The sequence below is a fragment of the Heterocephalus glaber genome, unplaced genomic scaffold, assembly GCF_053883595.1.
Source record: "Heterocephalus glaber isolate CG9 unplaced genomic scaffold, H.glaber_assembly_v1.0 deba00001509, whole genome shotgun sequence".
Taxonomy (NCBI): domain Eukaryota; kingdom Metazoa; phylum Chordata; class Mammalia; order Rodentia; family Bathyergidae; genus Heterocephalus; species Heterocephalus glaber.
The window spans coordinates 33,538,618-33,562,563 of NW_028258325.1; the positions used below are offsets into that span (position 1 = coordinate 33,538,618).

A 23,946-nucleotide genomic window follows, 5' to 3' on the forward strand; every position below is an offset into this window, starting at 1 on the left:
AGGGTATTCAGCTGTTAGTAAGCACTGAGTGATCACAGTGCTACCACACTTAACTGCTCAGCCCATCACCTTCCCCAAATAGGGTCAAACGCAGCAGGGGATTAGGGTCCCACATGAACTCCAGGCTCTGTTGTGAACAATGGAGACAAATGGTTAAACAACACAAAACAAAGTTCTGCCTGTCAAAGGCAAGGATGGCTGTGAGGACGGTGATGCGTATGGAGAAAGCAAGTGAGCTTTGCCAGACACAGAAGACACCACGAAGGGGAAGAAGTGAAAATCGGCTGGTTACCTCTCTCTGAATCCGGGAAGGCATGAAGGAACAGAACAGAAACAACACGTTAGCATTCACATGCATCCGGCAAATAACACAGCAACTCTGAGCACCAAAGGCCCATCATATTCCCAACTTTGCAGCAATTAATAGCCCTTCGGTGCTTATTTTAGCTGAACTCTATCCCCCAGAAGAGTGTATTTTGAGCCACGTTACGATGAAGCCAAGAGCTTCCAGCTGAATCTACAGAGGCAACATGTCAACTGGGGGAGGTAATCACGTTGAAAATATCACAGTCAAATACGGGAAGCTGCAGTAAACACTGGCAGAGGACTTATCTTCACTTTCCACCTCTATCTGCTCCCGATAAAAACCACACAGCAACACTGACACAGCCCAGCCTTACCTGTTCACAAGGCTTCCACATTCTGATAGAGCCACAATACGGAAATGCATCCCTGCTCTGCGCAGCAGTGGGGAGACAGGACAGAGGTAGGAAGGGCGAGAGCCAGCAGACCATAGCTCCAAGGGGAGGCGGCAGAGAAGTCCAGGGAAGAGAGGAGAGGAGCTGGGAACAGCCTGGGCTTTGGAGGTGGCACACTTTGGTTCCATCCCCAGAGCTGCAGTGGATGCAGTCCTTTAACCTCGGCCCACAGTTGGCACCGGGCCCAAGGGAAGATCCCCCAGAGGAGTGACACACATGCGTCACACAGACTGGACTGAAGAGGCGGGAGTGCAGGACAGACAATGAAGACAGGAAGAAAGCCATGGTCACAGAGGCTGCTGTCGCCTGCACCTGGCAACTGGGGTCACGGAGTGACCACTGGGGCCTACGGGGCTGAGGGCTAACATCACAGCGAGAGTGCCCTGCACGCCAGACAGCGAACCATGCAGCCGTGAAGCGGAAGGGCAGAGCCGTGCACCAGACACAGACCAGTGACCATGACACTGTTAGGTGGGGGGAAGAACCAACAAGCCCAAGCGGCAGTTACACAGTCATCTCAAGTGAAAACCAACAAGGTTGAGCATCTACTTTAATATATGCTGGGATTATAGGCATGTGGTGCCTCACTCAGGTTTAACAATTGCCCTAATTTACTGAGCTCTGGCTCTGTATGCCCCCTAATAGCAACCTGCGGGGCCAATATTACTGATTTCACTGACAAATGAGGAAACAAGTTCAGAGAGGTTGAGGAATTTGGTCAAAGTCACACAGCTAATATTGGTGAAGATGGTCTAAATACAGGCTGCAGGATTCTATTCTAGTCTTCCTCCATGTCCCTGTGATAGGTGTCTCACACTTCTACGCAGCCGTGCAGAGCCCGCTAATGGTCTGTCCCCCTGTGACAAAGCCAGAAGGTCCCTATGCACAGGTGCTTGAGGCAGGTCAGAAGACGACTTCGGCAAAGAGCTTAGGACACCTGAGGAACCAGCACCCTCCCTGCCTGGAGCACAGTGGGAGAAGAGGAGGCTGGTGTCCCAGGAGAGGCCTCAGGCTGAGGAGAGGACAGGCCCGTGCTCCTCTGGGTTGGGTACCCACCTTCTCCTTGCTCACTGAGTGTCCACTTCCTGGGCTCCCCTCTGTGCTGGGCACACTGAGCTAGAAGAGTGCCCCCGTGACAGATTCCTCCCCAGTGCAAGGAGGACAAGGACACTGGCTCAGGGCCACCATAAGAAATGTGCAGAGCACAGAAGCAATGGCCTGGATCGTGAGCGCTGTCAGCCCGAAATCATCAGGTGGGTTCAGGGTCAGCTGGGCCGTGCCGCTTGGCCCTGGAGATGACTCTGCATGGAGGGACAGTCACTGAGGGAAGGGGCTACGGCCACTCACATTTGCCGGACACCACATCCCACAGGAGGATGCAGTCACTTCCAGCTCAGGCCCCTCTCTACTTCCTCGGCCTCACATATGGAGGTTGATTCCTGGCAGGAATTCAGCTTCACAGCAAAGGGTCCAAGGGCCAGGGTTCTGTCTCAGTTCAAGCACACAGCTGTGCACCCTCGGCAGATCGTGAGCCTCCCCGAGCCCAGGCCTTCCTATCTCATCTTATTGCTATCAGAAAAAGATGTCAGCGCTTTGAGCCTGACGACAGAGAAGGGGCAGGCAGTGTTCCTGGACCAGTTCTTGGTCTATGCCAAAACCTTGAATTTCTTACTCCTAATAAAATGCCTGTCTGGTGTGTGATAAAAAGAGCCCAATAGTCCTGAGTCTAAGGACCTGAGAATACAATCTGTTCCTTTTGTGTATAGTTATGATTGTTGCCTGGGATATTTTAAATGTGACTCACTGCCATTTATTCACGTAAGGAAATAACTAATATGTGGCCACTGTGTTTCTCAAAGGCAGAACTTGGAAAAAAGATACTGTAAACTTTGAATACTGTTAGTTCTTTGGGGGTTAATAGACACTGCTTGATTTAAGTTTGAGGTGAAAACCAGTCATAAAAAGGAATTTCAGAGGATCTCTGAAATATCACTCAAAAATCCACAAGGGTCACAGACAGTGGCAGCTGCTCCGCCTAACTCAGCACCTTGCACATTTACTGGACAAAAGAAAACCATCAGCCCAAAGCTGAGCTTCTGCACAAGACAGGCCATTCTGTGAGTGCAGAGGCTAAACTTAAGAGTTAGGCACAGGCTTGCTGCCTCCTCTCTGTCCAAGATGCCAGTGGAAGAATTAAACCCCAAGATTAATTCCTCTGGCGCCACATACCCCAAGGCTGCCTGCTCAGCGTGCTCTCGGGGGCTGCTCCTTGGGAAAGTAAGTGCATGAGTAATTGGCAATGTTTCCTGCATATAAGCTGGAAGTAACAGAACTACCTGGCAAGTATAACTGGGCATCCAAACAACAGGAAATTCCTAAGAAACAATGGTGTGGTAAAGGCATGCACACCAGGACGACAAAGTCTATCGTGTCTTTCTGGGAGCGGGCACCATGGTCTCCTCCTTCCTCCCTGGCCAGGCCACCTATGTCTTGCGCAACACACAATGTTCCCTTCTGATACTGAAAACACAGCCAAGGCCTCTCCAGTGCCCTGCTCTGCTTGCAACTGTGTCTGTGGAATTCTATGATGCGTGGTCCTTTTTTCTGCATGGGGGTTGAGGGTGGAGTGGAGGAGAGCCATGGGGTTGAACCTAGGCTCTTCACAATGAGCTATATCCCCAGCCCTTTTAAAAAATGTTTTACTTTGAGATAGGGTCTAACTTGCTAAATTGCCCAAGCTAGGTTTGAACTTGTGATTCTCCTGCCTTAGTCTCCCAGAGTGCTGGGATAACAGGAATAAGCCATTATGCCTGGCTGCATGCTACTTTTTGATGTTTGTCAATGTCATGAAAATTCTTATGCTGGCTTCTGTACCTGATGGCTTATTTTTTTCCTCCAGCTTTATGTTTTTCCCCCTTTCATAACTGATAGTTTTTAGTAGTTTGCCCTTGGCGGGAGGCTGTCTTAGTCTCTTTCTTCTTCAGTTTCTTCATCTGTGAAGGCACACTAATGGAGCTCACATCCTAAGAGACCTGTAAGGATTGCATGAGTTAATTTATGGAGAACTCCTGCGTGTTGCAGGAGTGGCTTGCAGTGTAGACTTGGGCAGGTTAGGCCTGTGATCACTTTGACATAGGGGGAGGCTGGCCCTGGGGAACATTCTTAATTTGTTTTGTTTTGTTTGTTTGTTTGCTTTTTGGTACCGGGGATCCAACTTGGGACCTTCCACTTGTGAGGCAGGCGGTGGCACCACTGAGCTAAAATCCCTCACCCTCTTAATTTGTTTTGAATTATTCCATTTTTTGGAATCTGATGACAACAATCCAGAAAAAAATTTGCCCGGACTCAATTTTATACATAACTTTGAACGGCGCTGGAGCTGCAAAGTTTCATCGATCCCCAAAACTCATTCCCAGAACCCTGTGGAATCTGCACCCCACAGGTGAAGCACATCAGAACTGAAGTGAATGCTAAATTGACACAAATTTCCCATCTGGATTCCGGTGGAATTCAGAGGCTTCAGCTCAGGGAAAGGGCCTATCCTTCCCAGGACCAAAGGGCGACAGGAACACCTGCCCTGGACCGACTGTGCTTCCTTTTCCAAAGCAAGCTCCACTCCTACCTGCTTGGCCTGAAGCACCATGCAGAGCCACAGCAATTAACCAGGCACCAGGGAGTCAGAGTTCCAAGGGGGTTAAGTGTGATGCCTGTGGATTTAGAGCAGTGTAAGGTTATTGAAATTCAAGCCACGTTCTTCTAAACAAAGACCTTTCTCATGCCATTGGAAAGAAGACAATAGTTACCAGCCAGCTTGCTGGTGAGAGGAAAGAAGAACATTTAAAAACAAGCAGGGGATGAGTACTTTTTAAAAAGTCCATCTTTGAAGACAGCAAGAATTAGCAAGCCTCAGGTTTCATCTGTGCTGTATTACAGAGTAAAAACACAACACAAAATCTTGCTTCTTTGTCTGAGAGAATGGAGACAAACACACAACTTGTATTTAATTCTCAAGTGAGGGACAGCTCAAGCCAAGTCAGGGCTTCAAAGTAAAAAGTTTAGGGTAGTTTCAAAGAATAAAGTTATAAACATTATACCTAAATTGTGGAACCATGGGCTGGCTTCCTTCCCGAAAGTAGAGATGGGAAAATAAAAACCCCAGAAAGAGAGATGCCCAGAGGGTTCCTGTCTGACAGGGTACAGGAGTGTGTGAAGGCGCAGAGACTCTGATACAGAGCAGGAAGATGACAGCTCCCCAAACTGACACAAAGGCTTCCGTACAAGAAGTGCCCGAGGGCACAGCTCTGGCAGGAACAGACCTACACAAAACCCCATAAAATGGCAGCTATGGGCTGGGGCTAGCTCAGTGCCTAGAGCATCTGCCTCGTATGTACTCCAAACAAACAAACACACACACACACACACAACAACAACAAAAAAAACCCCAGCCCAACCCAACCAACCTAAAACTCCACAGTCTGCAGAATGAGGGTGAGACTGTGGTGAATTCCCTTCAACTCTATGCCTCCTGTGGACAAGCCATGCCTTACACCAGTTTCTAGGTTCCCGAGGAGACTTGGGGTGACCAGCATATGGCCACCTCTACTCCCCATTTCTTTGTGCAGCTGGAGGGAGACCAGGGTAGATACCACAAAAGGCTGATATGCTTGGCCTTCATTTGAATTTTGTTAACTTCCATCTAGGTACAAGTATTCCTGACATTCTGTACACCCAGTAGTATCTATAGGAAAGCAGCGTCAGTGCTAGCAAGACTGATGGCTACTAACATAACAATTGCTACCTGCATCTATTGAGCGCCTCTCCACAGCCTGGCTCTGCTCCTGGCACACACCAGCCATTGCCAGGCCTCAGGTACCTCGGCAGCCCTCTGCCCTGTCAGTCTTATTCCGGGGAGCATCCTGACTCTCACTGTACACAGGAGGAATCTCAGGTTCAGGGGATTGAAGTGAACCTGCTCATGCCCAAACCCAGCTACTAAACAGGCTGAGATCCTCCCTCTGCCAGGCGGTCTAGCTGGGGCCAGGTACTCCTCCCTCTAATTAGCCAGCCCTGCTGAAGACACTACTCCTCGCTGGAGAGATGGCCCAGCGCTCCCCTTCTCTCTCTGTCTACTGCTGGTGCTATCAACACTAACTTCATGCTGTTTCAGTTTAAATTCTTTCCCGTGCTCCCTGGCTTACATTCACCACCAAACTCCCAGTATCCACTAACCTGGGCTCGAAATTACACAAGTTGACCCCTGCCTTGAAGCCTTTGCACTTGCTATTCCCCAGGCCTGGAGAGCTCACTGCCCCACGACCTCCAGACTCCTTGTGATCAATGCCACCTCCAAAACACCTGGATGGATCCCCACAGGGTCAACCCTCAACCATCTAAAATCACCCTCCTTATCTGCTCAACGCCTCTCTTCTCTCCACCAAAGCAGTCAAGTATGAGCAGGGGCCTTTCTGCCTTGATCATACATGCCTGCCAGGCACAGAGGAGGCAATCAATGATCACTCTAAAAGAGTGATGAATATCTGAATAGGATAAACAAGAGGACTGCCTCCCTGTTCCTCTTCTCTTCCTGATCACAAGAGAGAGTTGGCTGGGTATCTTTTCCTCCTATTGTTGTTTGTCATGGACAGCATTTTAAAAATGACTTTAGCTCCTATTCCATTTTCATGTCATCTGAAGCAATGTCAATAAAACATATTTCATCAGAATGGGCAGGAGGCAGAGTTCTTGGAAGATCATTAATCTCCTGTGACTCTATTTGAAATCAAAGCAAATCTATACTCTGATTATCTCCAGCAGAAATGACAATGGTGATTCTAGGGCCCCTAAACTGGATTCCTCTTTGGGACATTTGTCTAATGAAAAACAAGTCCTCTGCTCCTAGAAATCAATATAGAAATTTCCCTTGTATATTAACTTCTATCAAGATTTACTAACTCCATAGATAATTTTCTTTATATCTGTAGTGCTTATTACTTGGGGAACCCAAGACAATACATCCCACAGGAGCTGAGCCAGGGGACAGCCGAGGGCCACGTCTGGAGGCACCCAGAGTACCACCCTACAGGGACATGGAATCCCCAGGAGCAGTCTTCTTGGTGTGGTGCGAAAGACTATACCTTCTTCCTCTCTAAAGACCTTAGTTTTTATAGGCAGCTAGATTCCTGTTTCAGCATTTTGTTTTTCCTTTTCAATTAAATATGATTTAAAAAAACCAAAACCCTCCGACGTTACCGCTGTACCATCTCGCTGTTACCATCCGAGTCTGCCTTCTTGTCATTCTCCATACTTGTCCATATTTGACAACTAGGATCAATACACCATCCTAAAGCAGAGGCTCACAGGTGAGATTAAAAGCTTGATCATCTGCCAGAGTTCTCTTTGGGGACTAGATTTTAGCATACCATGGAGCTAGCCAAAGTCGACTGAACCTTTTTACTTCTAAAGGACAGAAAATTGTCTGGATTCCATGCAGGTCCTTTAGACCAGGGTTAGCAGCTATGACCTGCCAGATCTGCCTTCCTGTAAGAAAAGCATCACTGCAGCACAGTGATGTCCACATGCTCAGGTGCAGGCTACGGATGCTTGCATGCTACAACCTCAGAGCTGAGTAGCTCCAACAGAGACCACACAGCCCACAAAGCCTAAAATAGTGACTATTTGGCCTTCATGGGAAAAAGCTGCAACCCCTGCTCTTGATGGTGATCTGACTCAGGCATGCAGCACACAATATGGACAAGCACTGGTTAGTTTGCGGAGCACAGTACAAAATGAAAATGCAAAGCTCCCTGTTACAAAAATTTTTATAATTTCAAGACAGTAACAGCAGAGTTTAAATCAAGTGTGGGGCCCTCTGACTGGCTCAGGTGGTGGAATAATTCTTACCAGTACTGACAAACTTCAGGATTGTCCAGAAACAATTCCACTAACTGCGTTAGTCCACCGTGTGTTACTGTAACAATATCCCAGACATTGAGTATTTTATACAGAAAAGGGGTTTATTTAGCTCATGGTTTAGAGGCCAAGAACATGGCACTGGGATCTGCTTAGCTCTCTTGAGGGCCATCTGACTATAACGCAATACAGTGGATGGCACGGTGGGATGTATGTGAGAGGAAAGGATCAGGAGAGGTGCCAGGCTCACTTATAAAAGCTGCTCTCACAGGACTTCCTTCCAGCATGAATCTCTCTGGGGCCACTGCCCCCATGACCTAGTTTCCTGGCAGTAACACCCATCTTTCAAGCTTCCACCATCTCAACACCAACATACTGGGGACCCAGCCCCAGCACACCAGCCAGTGAATCCTTGGGGTCCATACTCAAACAACAGCAACCAGGACCAAGGAGTATAAGCCTTCCCAATTGGAAAATTCTTTAGAACTAAAAGATAAGGCTGGGAATGTGGCCCAGTGGCAGCATGCTTGCCTAGCATGTACAAGGCCCAGAGTCTGATCTACAGCACCAAAGAAAAAACAAAGCAAAAACCGCTCTTTGCTTAACTGAAATCTTGCACAAATGCCTGACATGTGAAAGCATCCATATAGATCTTTGCCCCAGCCATTTCACTTCAAAAAGGTCACCAATAGGCTACGACTCTTTGAATGTTTCCAGGGGGTAGGGGAGAATGCAAAACAAAGCTGCCAGACTCCTTGAAAACAGCATTCTCAGGTAGCTTGGCAAACAGACGCGTGCTTTGACGTGACAGAATCAGGCCAACTCTGCCCCAATTTTCAACTGTGCTCTCAGCAGCTGCTTTTCTTCTATCATAATTATTTCAACTGTCATAATGTATTCATCCCCAGACAAGCTTACATGTTGTAGAGTAACCAGCCTAGGCTTCCAGATCAGAAAGGCTGGCAGCCCCATTCTTTCCGACCCCTTCCCATCTGTTCAAAACACTGTAGAAAGAATATTTTCTGCACTAGTATATTTCTTGCAAAATCAAACCAAAGTTGTTTTCAAAACCAAACTTCCCTGACAAAGATGTCATATGCTTTCAAGTTCATAATTCTGCAGCTAAAAGGAGAGGGCAGAGAATGCCCTCAGAAACTTAAGGACAGACAATCCTTCACTTACAATGGTCCCACTTGACAATTTTCCAGCTCTATGATGGTGTGAACATAATATGCTCTCAGTGGAAACTGTACTTGGAATTTTGATATTTTCCCAGGCTAGCATGGTATGCAGTATGATACTCACACTCCTTTGGGATAGTGGGCAGCAGTAGTAAACCTCGGCTCCCGGTCAACAATGCGATCACGAGGGAAAACAGCCAACGCTGCACTGTGTTGCTAAGCTAGGATGCTCAGTGGTTGGGTGTATTAAATGCATTTTCTACTCAGGGTATTTTCTTTTTTCCCCTCAGATTTTTATTAGTGCATATTGGCTGTGCAGATTAATAGGTGTCATTTTGGCAGATCTGTAGATGCACACAACATACTTTAATCATTTCTTCCCCTTCATTCTCACCCTGGTTTTACATTTGGGTGGGATATTTTCAATTTAAAATGGGCTTATTGAGATATAACTCCCTTGTAAGTCAAGGAGCACCTATATTTCATTTTTCTACCTTACACATACAGAAGACAACTTTTCTAGTTGCCAAAATGCTCAGTGAACTTCCTGCAAAGTTACTGAGGGAGTCAATTTCTGATTTGAAATACCCATCAAGCAAGTTTTATTTATGAAAGAATATCAGTTGTCAGAGGATACTACAGGCAAAATATAACTTCAACTGCAATTATCAATGGTTTCTTATAAAACCGGAAGAAGTAGAATAATTTCCTATAACTTAAGGCTTAAAATTGTCTTCTTTTCTTATTTTAACCCTTAATTTTTATGCCAGGAAAATGCTCAAAGTTCTGCTAGCCAGTTGAAAAGAAGAGTGAGGGGACTGAAGGGTGAAAATGTCTAAAAATGTCTAAATGTGTACTACATCACTGGGTCTGCCTGCTCACTCACAGTGCTAAATACATAACATAACATAAATTTAAAATGAGTGGTCTCAGTGCTTAATAACTCTGTCCTTGAACACTCATTATTTCTTTTAATATGTATTTCCAGCAGAAATAACCAACGACTCGCTCCTGGGTCACTCCCCTTCCTGCACCTTCTACAGTCAACCCTGTCAGTTCAACGTCCACCATTTTCCTGACCCACCTGTTTTTCTGCATGCCTTCTACTGTGTGATCTCTCCTGGACCAGGACTGGCTAAGTGGACCCCCGCTTTCCAATATCCATCTGCTTAGCAGCATTCCCTGAGATTTGTTTCTACTTTCTTTATGAAATAAAAGTGGATGGTGGCATTCCTTTGATTACCACTCCTCAAGAGCTTTCTATGGCAATCAAACTTTAACCTTCAACTGCAGTCCAAGAGCACTGTATGATTTTGTCCCTACCTGCCTCACCAACCCAGCACAAACCATGGGCCTCCTTGCTCCCAGCTCCGGCCACAGTGGCCTCCTCCTCACCCTTGAGCATGCAGAGCACTCCTCTTCCCTCAGACCTTGCTACTTGTTCCCCACAAGGCTGGCTTCTTTTCAGCCTTCGGGCCTAGCTCAACCATCCCAGCCTACACAGGGCTGCTTCCTGGTGGCCCCTTCCTGTCTAATCAAGCTTCAAGGAAATCAGCATAATCTACATTATCTTGTATTATCATGCTTCCTGAATTGTTTTTCTGACTTATCTCTTGCTTCTTTGAATAGGACCTTGTCTGTCTCATTCTCTTGTGACTTATTAAGGTGTCTGACACACAGTAGATGCTCCATATGTGCTAAAGAGCAAATTAACTTACAGAAGACAAATGTCAAGATAGTCATTAATTAAACCCCTCAAACAGACAATTAAATATTTTCATCTACACTGATTCATCTGCTCACTCAATAATTCAATGATTTATGGAGAACATTGTATGCCTATACCAGGTACCTAAGGAATTCAAAGGTCTAAAACTTCAAAAATGTCATATCCTGTGTTCAACATTGGCACTTAAAAAAGAACAAGTTATGCTGCTATTTAGTATGTGATCCCAAGTATTTGTGGAAAAGTTGGAACACTCAGATGAATATGAAGTTATGAGCCATCAGTCCATCCTCCAAGCTCATGAAAAATATACAGAGAATAAATAGAGGCTTTCCCACTGGGCTCCAAGTCCTTTAACGTCTTTATCTTTTAACACTCCAGAGACTATGCTCAGTCAGTGGAACATGATGAAATTCATTTTCTTGGGGGGCTGATCAGGATGATCAGGGTGAGAGTAGAAAACTGCATGACTGACAGTTTTGGCAGCAGACTAGTATTATCATGTCTAAATAAACAATGCCACTGTTCAGACTCTTTAGAACTTAGCGCTGCCCTAGACTTCTCGGCGGAGAAGACCGACTCCTGTCCAGAATAACACTGGTTTGTGTTACCACCCCCTATGTCCCCCCAAGCCCCATGCAGTGGAGGTGACCTGGGCTCCACCTGTTTGCATCTCCAGCCTTGGGCTCAGCTGACCTCCAGGATAGCAGACAGCAACAACATCCTCTTGTCTCCCCTCAGTGTCACCCACATTGCTGACCAGGAATGCTCTGGTTCAGAGCCCCGAACACAGGCCCTATCCCAGCACAGTGAGCTCCAAGAAGCAAGAAGTACCTGTTGTGCTTACCACTAATCCCCAGTGCCAGGGCCAGCAGGCAGCAGATGCTCAGTAAATGCTTGTTAAAATAAATGATCTCCACTGCTGAAAAGTTAGTACATGGCTCAAAAGCTAGTACTCTAAAATTGGCCAGTTGTTATCAAAGTGAGGTTCGCGCTGCTGAGCCAAGAATCACAGCACCGTCTTTGCAACACTGGCTGATGCTTTGTGGGAAGCCTTTTCCCATTAAGTGTTTAATTCACATTCCATTTGGAAGAACACGGTCAGAGATAACTTTCACAAAATTACAGAGTTACAGCTGGATTTCTGGAGCTGTTCTTCTAACTTCTTGAGAAAGACCTTGGGACAATTAGTAATTCCTTTCTGATAGCAAGTAAACAGATCCAAACTTCAGGGAGAAAACTTACAAACTGCTTCTGTGTCAGAGAAAGGTTGGAGGGGGGACAGACAACTTGATGGTCTAGGAAAACCCAAAAGGGAGCAAGGCAGAAATTTTCATTCATGATCCAGGTCAAAGCCAAGCTGCAGTTGCAGAGTTATAAAAAGAAGGAAAAAGACTAATGGGATTGCCTCCTCCTCCCGCCTTCTCTCATCCAAAGCAGTAATGAAGATTCACAGCTACACATTAATTAGGGGTCGATAGATGTGCCTGGATACAATTATTGGTATAGGGAAACAGATAATAGCTAGAAAGGGGACAGATTCCCTGAGAATCTAATCAAGTGTGGTAAGCAATATTTAAATTGTCACAGTTTTCTTTTTGAAAACACTACGTTTTCAACGCCAAGAGCAGGCACATGATAAGTTGGCGGTGTTTCTGCATTTTGAGAATTTGTGACATTTTCCTCATATGGAAGTCACACCAATATTCTAAAATCATGTAACTACAATTATTTGGAAATACAGTCTTCATGCACCGAAGGATATTGCTTTTAATTCAAATACTGGATTAACAAGACCCTGCAATATTTCTCAGTGCTAATTTAGAAGACACAAACGTGCACTCCCTGGGGGGCACGTGAGATGAATGCACTCTTTGATTCAATTGTACAAGGCTGGCTGTGTCAAATGCCGGGTAGAATATCAGTAGTGCACCATGGAACGGTTGGTTTCCTGCTGGGCTGGTAAATTGGGATCAAAGGACGCCTCTCTCTCATTTTACACAGTCCTCAAACTCTTCCCCCAGTCAGGGAGAAAGAGCCTCCCTCAGCCCTTCCAGCTTCCCTGCCCAAGATAGTGCAGTTAAGCGCTAACTCGGGAAAGGAGGGCGCAGCCTTTGTCCCCCGGATATCCAGGGCCACCTCGCTATATGCAACCCGGTACCTCTGAAGACACCCACAAACAAAAGCACGCAGCCCCTGCCCAACTTGCTCACCTTTGTCTCCTGGCAGGGCAGGGTACAGGCACCAGCACGCCTGAAGCAGTTGCTCAACCCAGCAGCAGAGCGCTCCTCTCTCAAGTTGGAGGGAACACATCCACGCCTCCCAGCGCAGGCCCGCCCCGCCTGAGCTGCCCGCCGCAGCCCATTGGCTGCTCGGCCTCCGGCCGCCTGCTGCTCCTGCCTGCCAGGTGCTCCCGCCAGATGTTCCCAGCTGCGAGGAGCCATGTAGGACAGTAAAGAGAAGGACGGAATCTTCCCCTTCCTGCCCACATATGCATATTTCCCTTTTTAGATTCTCAGGACTTGGAAAGTTCATTCTAACCCCACTGGGGAGAGCGGTGGGGGAGATGCTGCAGCCCACAGCCAGAAAGCCTTTGCAATGCCAAGAAAAAGCAGACAGCAGACAGGGATCCGATCCACAGCTTGATAAACCTCAGTAGCTGGATTTCAAAAGGCTGCAAAGCGTGGACAGAGCTAGAAGGTATTTCTTACCTTCCAATTGACACAAAGCACTTAACAGCAGCTCAGTTCTACACACAATTGTGATCCCTGCCTCTCTTAAAGCACCTTTAGTTTACCGCTGACTTGTAGTCAAGATCACACTCAGACTCAAACACTGTCATCTCAAGCTGACAGCCCCTTCCCCAGACACACGGAAGCCGGAAAGTGTCTAGTGGGCCAAGTGACAGCACTGTAAATGAGTGCTGGCCAGCCACTGGCCAAAACAAGAGTCTGAAAGGAACATTCAAGATCCTTTGCTGATTATATTATGTGCACTGAAAGTACTCCCTTTGCTAATTGTTTCTGGGCATGAATAAGTTATTTGATAGACCAATTAACAAAGTGAAAAAGGGAGAGGACATTAGCCATGTTTTCCGCTATTTTCAAAGCCCCACACGGTCCTTTTATAGGGATAGAAAATAGGAAATACATGTGGAAAAAAAATCAAGGGATTGTGTAACTAGATTTTTGTCTGGGTTTGGTATAATACCCCACACGTATCTGAGAAACTTTTTAATGTCCACATTTTAAAACAGGCCCAAACATCTGCTCCCATGTTCAACAATTACGAAACACCCCCTGAGTGCTAGGCTCTGTGCCAACAATATTAGATTAGGCTTTTCTGGTTAACTGTTGTCTTTCTAGAGAGTGTATGGTTTCACTCCTAGTGTATCTAAATTTAAGCCAGCAACACCTCCATTATTTACAAGAGTTATTTACAATGAACTGCTCTGGTGACCGCAAATGTTTGGAACACACCCCAGACTGGAAGTGGGGGTGAGGTGGATTTGAGGCTTGGGGCTCAGCAGCCAGAGCAGAATTGCCAAGTCTGAAGGTAGTAAGCCAGTTTCACAGGATTGCACCTGTCACCCCTTGAAAGGCCATCCCTCCTTCCTCACACACAATTCTAATAAGTTTAGTTATGTGATTCTCCACTTATAGTGGGGTGGAAGCAACAAATCAGATGGGACTGCCAGATGCCACAGGGTGACAGCACAGTATAGTAGCCGGGAGTCTACTGGCAGAGAAGTCATGCTTGACAAGTCCTGCCAATGCCACCTCCTACTGCTCTCTCAACTTGTCCTCCTCTCCAACTTCATGCCACTAGCCTGGCTCCAGCCACCATCTCTCATCAGGTGGTTACAGTCGTTTTTGAACAGTCTTCTTGCTTCCCTTCTTGTCCACAACAGGCTACATGCTCATGGCAGCCACAGAGATGCCCCTTTAAAAAAATCACAGAGATGAGCATCCATGTTCTTGCTCTGAGAACCCATGGTGGCCTCCCACGGCACTGGAATGAAGTCCGCGGTTACCTTCAGGGTTTCCAAGGCCACCTGGGATGTGGTCCTTGGCTTTCTTCTCCAGCCACTGCTGCAACCATATTCTCTCCTCTTGCTCTCTGCTGCGGTCTCATCTTCTTCCCATCTGTGCAACATGCAGGGCTACCTGCAACCCTCAGAGCCTTTGCACAAACTGTCCCTTCCTCTGAAATGCCCTTCCCTGTAATGCTTACCCGGCCATCACTCTCATCCTTCATCTTAGTCCAAATGCTGATTCCTGTGGAAAATCTTCCTGACCTGCAGCACTCTCCTTCACAGCATCACAGGTTTTTCCTTCATAGTCCTTGTTGGAACTTGGCATCATATATTCAGATGATCATCCATTTATTGCTCACTTCCTTCACTTTATGGAGAGCTTTATAAATTTCTAGTAGAGTATACTGTTGTTTGTGTAAAGAACTTAGCCTTGGTCAGAGAGAAGTGGTATTTGCCCTGGGCTTCTGGGAGGTGATCTCTAAGATCTGTGCCTGCTAGGTACACAGTTGTCTGCCTCAGAGCCTTGGGTGCTACAGCACTGGCTCCATCTCTACAGGTGCCACATGAGCCCCTGAACCGTTCAACCATCCCTACTGGTAGAGCCTCAATAAAAATTCTGGACACCCAGAATCAGATGAGCTTTCCTGGTTGACAATACTCCATGTTATTGTCACTCAGCAAAACAAAGTTATGCTGTTCACAATTCCCCAGGGAGAGGATAGCTGCAGGCTCTACACTGGGACTGGGCTGGATTCTGCCCATGGTTGACTTTAATCTGCATCCTTCCGCTGTACCAAACCATGACCATGAGTGCAGCAGTATTCAGTGAGTTCTGTGAGGACTCTAGCAAATTATCAAACCTGAGGTGGGCGATTCCTTGCTCCATTTATAGCAGTAAGCACATTTTCTGATGGACAATAAGCATGTAATACATTCACTAATCGTTAAATTTAGCAAGTTAATACTTTTTTTTTTTACTTTTTAAATGACCACGTAATTAGAATGTAATGCTTTTACAATTTAAAGAATAAATTTCCAGTTTGCAAACACCTACTTAAGAAAGAAGGTCCAGATCACTTGTTACCTCTTCCAAGAGGCTGTCCCTTCCTTCCTCAGGACTTGCATTCCTGCCTTATGTTTTCCAGCCCATCACTCTGTTTTTGCAGCAGATGCTTTTAAAGCAGGCTGAGGCCACCAACTCTGAGGCCCTAACATCAGGCGAGTACCTACACAGGGCTGGCACATAAAAGATGTTTACAGAATCAAGGCAGTTTTTTAAAAAAAGTTTAGTTTATAGAAAAAATAGGTTTGGATATATGTGAAATTCTAGTAGCTATCACAGCTCATTCCCTGATACATAAGGTAGCCATTGCCAAAGTAACTGTTATAAGGTGTTCTCTATTCTCTTTCCAAAACTAAAAATTCCTTAAGATATCTGCTTTAAAAACCTTTATAAAAAGCTTTATGAAAATATGGAAGGTCACCAAATTTTAAGTCATCCTACTTCCTAATTAGAATGACATCACAGTTTATTTGCATATTTTTAAAAAACCAAGCCATTTATCTTTCTTTCTCCCACACAAATCTAATTGAAAATTCACCCAGCATACCAATAATCTACGATGTCCCCAAGTAGCATAGAAAAATCAATTTTATTTCTCAGACCTGCATTTAAACTGGATAATAAGTGGTACAATGTGCAATAGACATAATCCAATTTCAATTTGTTCATTAGATGAGTATACACATTAAAAAAGAAAGTCATGGGATTGTCATAACAGTATTCACACTCTTAACTCATTATAGAACAAAGAATTATCATTTGCTCTTGGAAAACATGTGACTAGAAAATACATAAATATGAATTTGAACTATCCTTAAACATCACTCACAAGCCCTCTCTATTACCTCAGCCCAAGATAAAAGCAGCTTTGAACAAGAAGCCACTTCAAATTCTCCCCCAATCTAGGAGAAGGAAAGCCTGGCTGATTCCTTAAACACTGGAGACTATAGGTAAACAGCCCTCTGTATCACAGTGCACTGTCAAAGCCTCATCCAGGCCAGCGGCTCTCAAATTAGAGTGCACATAATAATAGTTAAAGTGAAGGTGCCAGGGTCTCAGCCCAAGACTCAGTAGGTCTGGAGCAGCCCCCCTTCTGACCAAACAAGGGCTGTGGAGGCAGGGGGCCTGTGGACTGGGCATTGTGGAGTCTGTCTCCAGAGAAGGGGGCTGGCACTGCATGTGGTGAAGGATGTCAAATGACAACAGAACACTGTAGCCCTTTCTGCATCCTCTGTCACACTTAGAGCCTTTGAAGGAGGCAACTATGCTTGTTTATTGGTGTCCAGCTTGGCACCGAACACTTACTAAATTCATTTGTAGCAAAATAGCATGCTCCCACACTCACACCTACATGGACACTGGGAACACTCCCCGGGGATACAATTCTGAAAGTCATACAGGACCCTAAGCTTATCAACAGAACAGGCAAGACATTTGGGCAGGATTTCCTGCCTCATGACCTTTCAAATTTCCATGTGCAAATGAATTCTCTGGGAATTGGTCAAAATGCAGATGTTGGTGCGTTAGCTCTGGGCCAGAGCTTGCATTTCTAAAAGCTCCCAGGTGATGCCCATGGTTTTATTTAGAGATCACATTTTGAATAGCATGAACCCAGATGAAACTTATCTAAATCATACTCATCCGACTATCAGCAGAAAAAAAGAAAAAAAAAAAAAAGAATTCAATTCAGATCTACAATGACCCTAGACAATCAAAGCCAAGAAGGTGTGCACAAGAGTAATATTTCCAGCTTATTTGACAGAACTGGGTCCCCAAATGTACAACTGGAGGACTCTGTAACACGTATTGTATTTGTACAAGGAAACCCCTACTGCCCCACAAAATCTGTCAGACACAGCAGAAGCGTGGCTTGCATTCACATTAGGATGTGACCTTTATCTAAAAGACCTCCAGGTTTTACTAGTGTATGTATCTTTTTAACTTAGGCCTCACAGAAAATTTGAAAAAGAAAAAAGTCTCCTGCCCAATGGCCTAGAGTTTTCCTGCTCTGCCCTATAAAACCAAAGGCTATTTATAATAAATGTGTACAACAAAAGTCTTTGTATGTGAAAGACTTCCAAGCCCTAGGCAGGCAGTGTAGCTCATTTTCTTTATGCAATATTCAGCAGACAAAACCTCCCACTAGACCAAAGACTGCAGGGCGATTCCCTGGCATTCACTGGGCTACTGCATAGAGATTCAACTTATCCCCTCCCCACCTCAGCTCCCATGTCCCCAAACTGCCAGCTGGTGGGGGCGGTGCTGAGCAAAAATCATTACCCTCTACCATTCAGAACCCTAACAGAACCAACACAAGGGTCTCTTCATGAAATGCTCAGCCCCCTCCCTACCCAGCCTTCTGGCTTTTCTCCCTCGAAGCTCAAACTGCAGAAAAGGGCAGGAACACTACAAGCTTAAGGATGAAGACAGAGTCACTCGGCAACAAGAAAGGAGGACCAAGGGGGAAGCCGGCTGTCTAGCAATTTCCACAATTACAGCTACAGAAAAAGCATGCTTGCGTTTCTGTACCACAAAGCCAAGCTTAAATTGGTACTGAATCCATGGTTGGGAAGGGGATGGCAGAGATAAGCAGGTAGAGGCTAGCAAAGTGAAGCCAAGAGACATTCTTAGGGGAAAATTGTATTTTCCTTCATCTCCTGCCTATTGATGGTCTGGCTTTGCTCTAATAATTCTGCCTTTTCCAGAATGTCATATAAATGAGATAGTATACTATATGGCTTTATGCACCTCACATCTTTCACTTAGCATAACTGTTGATTGTATCAGGAGTTCATTTCTTTTTATTGTTGAGAATTCCATTGTAAGAATGCACCATAGTTTATTCATCTATCACTGGATGGATATGTGCTTCATTCCCAGTTTGGGGCAATTGTGAGTGAAGCCAGTAATCAAAACATCAACACCTGAGGTTTTGAAAGTTTGAACAAATACTTTATCAAAGAAAATAGTTTTCATAAGCACAAAAAAGATGTTAGGAAAATGCATATTAAAACCACAAGGAGTTACCATTTTATACATTTTACAGTGCTAAACAGCAACAACAATAAAAACCCTCAAACAAAACTCTGCTAACACTGGAAAGGATGCTGAGTGGCCTACCTCTCTCTTGCTTTGCTGGTGAGGCTGCAGTGTGACTCAAAGAGCATCTGGACAGTTTCTTAAACATACGGCTAGCACACAACCTAGCAATCCCACTCCTAAGCATTTGTTCAGGAGAAGTGAAAACAGGTTCGCATAAAAAAAATCCGTGGCTATTTAGAACATTCATGGATCATGATTAATTTCCCTTTTAAGAAGTATGGGCAATTATCTTTTGATGGGTTTCCTAAAACTTTTTGGCTCATCTCACTTTTCCACATTCACAAACTGAAGCACATCAGTCATTTTTAAAAAAAATAATTAAGAGATCACAAAATAGAACCACTTCAATTTCTTGGCATTCATAAGACTTTGTGAACTTTGTGGTTGAGGCTGGGTCCCAAAGAAGTGTCGTCAGAGGAGATGACCTTATCATCACTACTTCTGGTGCCAAGAGGCACACAAAGAAACAAGCTGGAGTTCTGAGTTCTGCCTATTCTTTTTTTTTGGTACCAGGAATCAAACTCAGTACCTTGCGCTTGTGAAGCAGGCGCCGGAACCACTGAGCTAAATCCCTGGCTCTGCCTATTCTTAATGATAACCTTCTCCTTGTCTACTTTGCTTTTCCTAGGCCACCTTGTACACCCCAAAGAGATTTCAGCTTCACCAGAGAACTACAGAAATGAAAGGAGATATATTTTGAACTAGCATTTTGATCCTTTAGTGGTGAATTTAAACAAAAACATCTTTTGGGGCTGGGGATGTGGCTCAGTGACACTGAGCCTGCCTGGCAAACCCAAGGTCCCAAGTTCAATACCTGGTACAGGAAAAAAAAAATTCCCCAAAATCTTTTATTGTTGCTAGTACCCATTTGATCGTCACAATCAATTGGAAGTTCCTAATTTGAAGGGCAGTGCCATTTTAGATCAATTTTGGCATATCATCATACTGTACCTGTTTTTTTGGTACTGGGGATCGAACTCATGCACCTGTTTTTATATAAAACATTTATTTGAAACATCCATGTGGCTTTCATTTATGTCACATATAAGGCTGCATTTGCCTAACAATGACAAACTGAGTAAGTAGCAAAGACAGACAATTACCCACAAAGCCTAAAATACTCACTGTCTGGCCATGTGCAGAAAAAGTTTGCTGACTCTTGATCTAGAAGAATGGTCTTTTTTATTCATTCTATTAGCTAGTAAACACTAACACTGGGTAGCATTTCCTGTCTTCAAAGCATCATGTCATTTTAGCACCCTACTAGCCATATCGACTTGGGTATTAGTAATGACCCTTTTTACAGGCAAAAGAGGCTCAGAGGGAAAGAGTGAACTCAATTATAAGGGGTGAAGCCAAAATTTGAACCTGTCTCCTCCAAAAAAAAAAAAAATCTGCTCTTTTCACAAATAAATTGATGCAACGCCCCCTCCCACCAAGAGCAAGGTGGTCATTTAGCAAATGAGCTAAGATCAACCTGAATTTTCATCTGCTTAAATGCTACAGAGGTCACAACTAAAGTTCATGTATGAGGCTCAAGTCCTCTGAAATGATGTCCCCATTTGTCCTTATTCCTGATTGCTTAATCTACCAAAAAACTTTGTTACAACTTGCATTCCTTTTATATGTATCAGCTAATTGTGCTAATCATCTAGATTTTGTGGGACCTAAAACTCAGGACAGTATCTGCAGCCTTCTTCAAGAAAAAGAATATAAAAATATCTTCCTTTTAAAAGTTTTACAAAAATCATATGTCCTCATTTCTAGGCCTCTTCCCAAGGGTCTTGAAGAGGACTCTAAAATTTAAACTTCTTAAATTCTTTGTGCTTTATCTTTCCACCTCAATGATAGGAAACTCATATATTCCAAATTGAGTTCCCAGCAAAAAAGTGAAGCCTTGTAGCTGAATAGACTGGTTATTGAAATCTGCCACCCTCATCACCTCTCAAAGCTGCAAGACAGAGAGCAATCATGCCTATTCTTGGCAAGTTCTCTCTTCAGCCTAGGGAAGCAGTTTTTGAAGTGTGGTTCAGACAGAATTAGTATCACTTGGGAACTTAGAAATGCAAGTTCTCAGGTACCAGTCCAGACCTGCTGAGACTCAGAAGCTTGGAAGATCAGGTATAGCAGGCTGTATTTTAGACTTCCAGCTGATTCAGATGTGTGCTCCCATCTGAGCATCTTTGGTCTGCCAGACCACAGATTCTATCTTGTCCACTCTCATGACAGTTAAATTGGAATGCCAACTTGATTGGCTTCAGAGCTACCTAGAGGATTAGTAAAGCACTTCTGGGTGTGTCTGGGTGGGTCACGGAAGTGTGATTTTGATTATACACCTGGTTCTTGGCCCCTCTCTCTGACACTGTTCTGGTGGTCTGCTTCCATGAAATGAGCAGCTTTATTTGGCCAAATCCTTCTGCCAAGATTTCTGCTTGGAGCCACCCAACCATGAACTGAATCCTCTGAAACCATGAGGCAAATAAAAGCTCTCCTTTTTAAGTTGTGAGTGTTAGGCATTTCGTTCAGAAATGGGAAGACTAACACAACTCTTTTTTTTTTTTTAAGATGGAAAATTACATCATGAAAGCAAGATAATTTCTTTTAAAGAATACAATAATCCAGTGGCCAATTTTAGCAGTAAGCAGTCCCAATTTTAGAATTTCAGAAAAATATGGCATGTATACTGTTATGGTTTATATCTAGATATACCCCAAGGCCTCATGCACTCATAGGTGGGGCTTTTAGGAGGTGACTGGATCATAGGTGTGTGATACTGCATTAGTCCACTGGTGGGATTATAGCTTGGTGTGATGTTGAGAGGTGAAGCCAGGTGGCAAGAGGTGGTCACTGTGGGCGTGGGCTGGACTGACACACATACACACACACACACACACACACACACACACACACACACACATATATCCCTCTTTCTCCCTTGATCACTTACTGCTTTTTGCCTGCCATGCCATGAACTGTTTCTGCTCTGCCATGCCTGCTTTGGAACCAGCCAACTATGAACTGAAACCTCTACAAACTGTGAGCCAAAATAAACCTCTTTTCCTTTAACTTGTAGATACTAGGTATTCTGTCCTAGCAGTAAGAAAGTAACTATGGCAGGCTTAACCTAAAGGAGAGAAGTAAATTCTCAAGTTCAAAGTCTACTTTGATGACTTCTGACTGCATTGATGATAAATTAAATGAATTCATGACTTATTAATTGAATGGAAAATGTATATTTTAAAACTCCTGATATATTCAGAAGACTAAATCAGTAGTTCCAAACTCCAAATTGCCTTAGAAGTTGAAGAAATTTTCCACAAGGGAGCTAAATTACTTACCTCAAGCAAAATTTCTCATTTTTAAAGAGCAGTGGTTGGACCAAATTGGTCCTTTTAACCACCAGTCATTTTATTACTTTAGCCGCCAAGGACCTCTAATTTTAATACCCATTTTTTTATATGTATGTTGCTTCAATCTGCCCCCACACTTTTCTCTATTTACCAAAGGGATATTTAACCACTAATTAATTAATTAATTTACAGCCAGAGTCTCACTATGTAGTTCAGGCTGGCCTTGAACTCAGTATACAGCCCAGGCCTTCCTCAATTTGCAGCAATCCTTATGCTTTAGCCTCCCAAGTTCTGGGATGACAGGCGTGCACCACAACACCCAGGCACTGATCAAATTTTCAGTATAAAATAACCCGGGCTGCCTCTCAGAGTTGATATATTTCATTTCCCACTCTTAGCATTTTAGCAGGCCTGTGCAGCATACGTTGCACAAATGTGTGATTTCCCCTTGGCCTCTTCTCATTTATAAAATACAGACAATAAAACCTGCTCCTGAAGGTTATTGTGAGGATTAAAATAAAAAACAAAACAAACAGAAAAGCAAATCTAATTCAACTAGCACAGTGCGTGGCACATGGTAGGTATCTAAATATAGCAGCTGATTTTCCTTTGACACTTAGTGAAGCTGTTTGAAATTCTGCTATGAATTCTACAGGGGATACTTGCTGGCTTACCTGTCCTGTCCCCTTTCCTGGGAAATACCACTCCACCACAACCCACATGGCAACAGTGGCCTCTAGCTGGCATTTTGTATGAGGTGGGCCTCATACAGTTAATCAGATCTAAGTGGATGCCTGGCCTATGCTGGGTTATGATCTCTTCCTTCAGAAATTTAGCAAGAGACTCTAATGCTGGCAGGAAAAGAGAAGTACATGGTCATTTATTATTATATAAAAGAGTTAAGGAAAAGAATGAAACCAAGAAGAAATAAAAGGTAGGAGTATATCTTGATACTGTATCAGCACCTATACTGTTTCAGGGTTCCATAAAGTAATCAAATTGTCTCTTACTTTAAGATTGTTCAAATTGCTTTCCATTGCTTGTGACCAACGATCTTCATGTTAGCCAGTTTTCTGTTACTACAACAAAACATCTGATCATCAATTGATAAAGAGAAACCTGGCTCAGAGTTTTGGTGGTTCCGGTCCACGATTGGCTCCATTGCTGTGACCTGTGGTGAGGCAGCACATCATGGCAGAAGTGCACAGCAGAGCAAAACTGATCACCTCATGACCAAAAAGCAAGAGAGAGCCAGTGTCCCACAGTCCCCTTTCAAGGCACACCCTGTGGCCTAAAGACCTCCCACTAGGCCTCATCTCTTAAAAGTTCCCACCCCTCCCAATACCACCAAGCTAGAGACCAGCCCTTTAACACATAAGCCAAACCAAGGCAGTCTTTCAACACCTGTAACATCCATGGTGGCGCAGGCCCCTAAGTCTGAGGTCAGTCTCAACTTTAATAGCATATGACGCCAAAAGCATCCACTGCCAGGTGGTGGTGGTGGTGGGGGGGAGGGGTTCCATCCTTAGCCCACATTCAGGTAGAGACTCTGATATGTGGAGGTCCAAAAAGGAGAATGGTCTTTAGACAAAGAATTGAAATTCAGCCTGTCAGACTTGAAGATTTCTACCCATCCAAAGGCTGGTTGAAGAAGAGGTTTATGAAAGAGTTTTATGCTGGGATCTCTCACCTCACAGTTGTAAGATCCTGTTTAATTCATTTCCCCTCCTGAGCCTCAGTTTCCTCTAAAGTATACAAGACAAGGATGGCAACAATAATAGTAATAACAATAGTAATGCTTACCTAGGGTTTATCAGCAGT

At 44.5% G+C, this 23,946-nt stretch overlaps 1 protein-coding gene across 14 annotated transcripts in view; it reads right to left on the bottom strand.

The window, feature by feature from the left end:
* The window catches only part of Apbb2 (amyloid beta precursor protein binding family B member 2), a 346,490-nt gene that overhangs the window by 24,410 nt on the left and 298,134 nt on the right, over positions 1-23,946 (bottom strand). Inside the window, exon 1 of one of the 14 annotated variants that reach the window (XM_087187855.1) lies at positions 12,788-12,908. The exons of 12 other annotated variants lie outside the window; for them this stretch is intronic. Coding sequence is in view for 1 of the 2 variants with exons in the window: in XM_087187854.1 (XP_087043980.1) it covers positions 293-348 (56 nt within the window). In the remaining variant the exon portion in view is untranslated. Of the gene's footprint in view, positions 1-292; positions 2,962-12,787; positions 12,909-23,946 lie in introns of those variants that run through there. One more of the 14 variants, XM_087187854.1, reaches the window with a different exon arrangement.